Source organism: Carlito syrichta, unplaced genomic scaffold (assembly GCF_000164805.1).
Source record: "Carlito syrichta isolate Samal-C Ts95f unplaced genomic scaffold, Tarsius_syrichta-2.0.1 Scaffold314703, whole genome shotgun sequence".
Taxonomy (NCBI): Eukaryota; Metazoa; Chordata; class Mammalia; order Primates; family Tarsiidae; genus Carlito; species Carlito syrichta.
This window is the reverse complement of record NW_007258799.1, coordinates 103,094-106,754: the sequence shown is the minus strand read 5'-3', so window position 1 is coordinate 106,754 and position 3,661 is coordinate 103,094. Positions and strand designations below refer to the sequence as shown.

Below are 3,661 nucleotides of genomic sequence, written 5' to 3'. Positions count from 1 at the left end.
CCGGAGCCCAGCAGATCGAGGCTGCGGTGGCCGGGAGCGACCACTGCACTCCAGTCTGGGTGACAGAGTGAGACTCCGACTCAAAAAAAAAAAAGAAATATACTTTACACAGACCAAGTGTGGTAGCTCATGCTTGTAATCCCAGCACTTTGGGAGACCAAGGCAGGAAGATTGCTTGAGCCCAGGAGTTCTAGACCAGCTTAGGCAACACAGCAAGACTTCATCTCTACAAAAATAAAAAAATTAGCCAGAAGTGGTGGCAAATGCCTGTAGTCCCATCTACTTGGGTTGCTGAGGTGGAAGCATCACCTGAGCCCAGGAGCTCTAGGCTGCGGTGAATTGTGATCATCTTGATTGTGCTACTGCACTACCACTTGAGTGACAGAGTGAGACCCCAACTCAGGGGGAGAAAAAAAAGAAATATACTTTGTTGAGGACCCTGACCAGTTCTTAAGGGATCCTATAACTATTGGTGGGGTTAGGAGGTGGGTATGTCTGTACAAGGCCAGTTATGTCCTAGTTTCTGGATTTGAAGCAGCTAGATAAGATTCTTCTTGCCTGACAAATTAGCTGGGTGTGGTGGTGCATGCCTGTAGTCCCAGCTACTATAGAGGCTGAGGCAGGAGGATCACTTGAGCCCAGGTATTCAAGGCTGCAGTGAGCTATGATCACACCACTGCACTACAGGTTGGGTGAAAGAGGGAGACTGTTTTAGAAAGTTTTTTTTTTTTTCTTTCATCTAAATGGAAGGTTGGAGAGCTTAAGGACAATGGCTCATAGCTTAGAGGCCCATTCCTTGACTGGGGAAAAGGGTGGAGGTATGTCCTTTCCTTTCCAATACCCAAGATCCTGTCTTTTTGGCACCACAAACATAAAACAGGGTTTGAGTCAGGGATTAAATCCCCCAGGCAGGAGGAAGGGATAATAATCAGGATCTCAGTAAAGGGGGGTTGTGTCCTTACAGAGACCTTAATAAATCTTAGTCAAACAATGATGAGTGCAGCTGCACATCTTTAGGCCTGTATTGTACTCCTCTGCTCCTTCCCAGCGTCCACCCTAGTCCCCAACCCCAATCACCTTGGCTCTGGTTGTTCTGCGACATGATACTTCTCAGGATGATGACAAGGTGCTGCGCTCTGGCCTTCAGTCTGAGAATCAGCTTCTCCCAAGCTCTTGAGTCCCTGGCCTGAGACCAGGATGCCCGAGGCTCTGCCCACCTGCCCTCCTTGCAGCACCATAAGAATAGCTGGTCATCCAGGTAGCCTGAGACTTCATAAGGGGCTTGCCCAGGGTGGGGATGGGAAAGGGCAACGAAGTCATAGCGCAGAGAATGGGTTGCTAAGGGGAAAAAAAATGGTGGGAAAGGGTTAAGTCTAACAGAAGTCTTGTCTGAGAGATGATAGCAAGGTGCCCATGAGAAGATGAGGCTATGTGGCTGTTTTTGAGGGCACCAAAGGAGTAGGTAATGGGAATGTGGAGTGAAAAATGGGAAGAGAAACTCTTGTTTCCCCACAGGCTCACTGTTTTAAAGTCATGACTCCCAGATCTCTAAATCCCTGCATTTCACATCAATATATTCAACTACCTCTAGGCCATAATGATCTAAGGTTCCATATCATCTCAAATGCAATACATCCAAAACTGAACATTTCCTCTTAGCCCTTGCCATGGAACCACTTGCCCCTCATTCTATATTCCTAGTAGGTGGCATCACTGTTTCACCTGTCTGCTTACTTAAGCTGGATCTTGGTTGTGGTGTGGGCAATAACTGATGTCATGGTAGCCTCCCAGTACAGTACCATGAAGCAATCCCAGAAGTCATGGAGCAAAAAGGTTCACAGACAAAACTGAGATGTTCAAATAACATGATTTATGGCCAGGTTCAGTGGCTCACACCTATAATTCCAGCACTATGGGAGGCCGAGGTGGGAGGACTGCTTGAGCCCAGAAGTTCAAAACTAGCCTGGGGAACATAACAACACCTTATTTTTCTTTTTTTTGAGTTGGAGTCTCACTCTGTCACCCAGGCTGGAGTGCAGTGGCATGCTCCCAGCCACCGCAGTCTCGACCTGCTGGGTTGTGGTGATTGTTCTGCCTCAGCCTTCCAAGTACCTGAAACTACAGGCATGCACTACCATGCCCGGCTAATTTTTGATTTATTGTAGTGACGAGGTCTTGCCAAGTATCCCGGGCTGATCTTGAATCCATGGGCTCAGGCAATCCACTCGCCTTGGCCTCCCATTGAGCCTGGTCAACACTTCATTTCTAAAAATAAAATAAACAAAAAGTAAAATAAAATAAAATAACATGAGCCGGGCTCAGTGGCTCAGCCTGTAATCCCGTGCTTTTGGGAGGCTGAGGTGAGTGGATTGCCTGAGCCCACGCGTTCGAGACCGCCTGGGCAGGCAAGACCTCATCTCTACAATAAAATCAAAAGATTAGCCGGGCGTGGTAGCGCGTGCCTGTAATTCCGGCTACTTGGAAGGCTGAGGCGGAAGGATCGCCGGAGCCCAGCAGGTCGAGGCTGCGGTGGCCGGGAGCGGCCACTGCATTCCAGTCTGGGCGACAGAGTGAGACTCCAACTCAAAAAAAATAAAAATAAAAATAAAATAAAATAACATGGTTTATTAAATACTTGTAAAACACACCGTGAGAAGCAAGAGAAAAGCACTGGGGTAGGTTAACATACTTAGGATAGGATGCAAGTTTGGGTGGAAGGGCTGCCCAACCGGAATTGTGGGTTATGCAGTATGCATCTGACCTGTCAAACTGAGACTTCATGAATACTGAGTGCCTCATGTCTCATGTATTTAGGGGTTTTTGTTTTTGAGTCAGAGTCTCACACAGTCACCCAGGCTGGAGTGCAGTGGCACGCTTACGGCCACAGCAGCCTTGATCTGCTGGGCTCATGTGATCTTTCCAAGTAGCTAGCACTACAGGCACATGCCACCGTGCCCAGCTAATATATATATATATATATATTATGATTTATTGTAGAGATGAGATCTAGCCAAGTTGCCCAGGCTGGACTCAGGCAATCCTCTTGCCTCTGCCTCCCAAAGTGCTAGGATTATAGGCGTGAACCACTTCGCCCAGCAGGTATTGTGGATATTTAGTGCCTACTGGGTCTTTCTATCTCTGTTCACACAGATATGTTCTATTTACTTATCTAACAGATTACTAACTTAGTTATCTATGTGTGATACTTCTTGTGAGTTCCCTCTATCCCATGTTTTCCCTTCATCTATAGCAGAACTGGATATTCCCAAACAACAGGCATGTGTGCCTCCCATGGGTGTTTAATCCTAGACTGCACCTCCCTCAACACCCACCAGTTTCAAACAATTACCAAGTTCTACTTATTTTTTACTTGTTATTTTTTGTCAAACATAAACATTCCTCTGGCATGCTTGGATTATAGTTAGAGTCTTTCTAACTAGTTTCCCTTCTTCCAGTCTTTTTTTTTTTTTGAGTTGGAGTCTCACTCGTCGCCCAGACTGGAGTGCAGGGGCCGCTACCGGCCACCGCAGCCTCGACCTGCTGGGCTCCAGCGATCCTTCCGCCTCAGCCTTCCAAGTAGCCGGAATTACAGGCATGCGCTACCACGCCCGGCTGATTTTTTGATTTATTGTAGAGATGAGGTCTCGCTGCCCAGGCGGGT

General features: G+C 47.4%; 2 protein-coding genes across 3 annotated transcripts in view; both read right to left on the bottom strand.

The window, feature by feature from the left end:
- The window catches only part of POU5F1 (POU class 5 homeobox 1), a 13,019-nt gene extending 12,336 nt beyond the window's left edge, over positions 1-683 (bottom strand). The window contains exon 1 of the mRNA XM_021719428.1: positions 591-683. The gene's annotated coding sequence lies outside the window, so the exon portion shown is untranslated. The remainder of the gene's footprint in view (positions 1-590) is intronic.
- Positions 1-1,181, bottom strand: part of LOC103274280 (hereditary hemochromatosis protein-like) — a 4,969-nt gene extending 3,788 nt beyond the window's left edge. For both annotated transcript variants that reach the window (XM_008071735.2, XM_008071736.2), the window contains exon 1: positions 1,078-1,181. In XM_008071735.2, coding sequence (XP_008069926.1) covers positions 1,078-1,102 — 25 coding nt within the window. In that variant the 5' untranslated portion in view covers positions 1,103-1,181. The remainder of the gene's footprint in view (positions 1-1,077) is intronic.
- Positions 1,182-3,661: the final 2,480 nt, after the last annotated feature.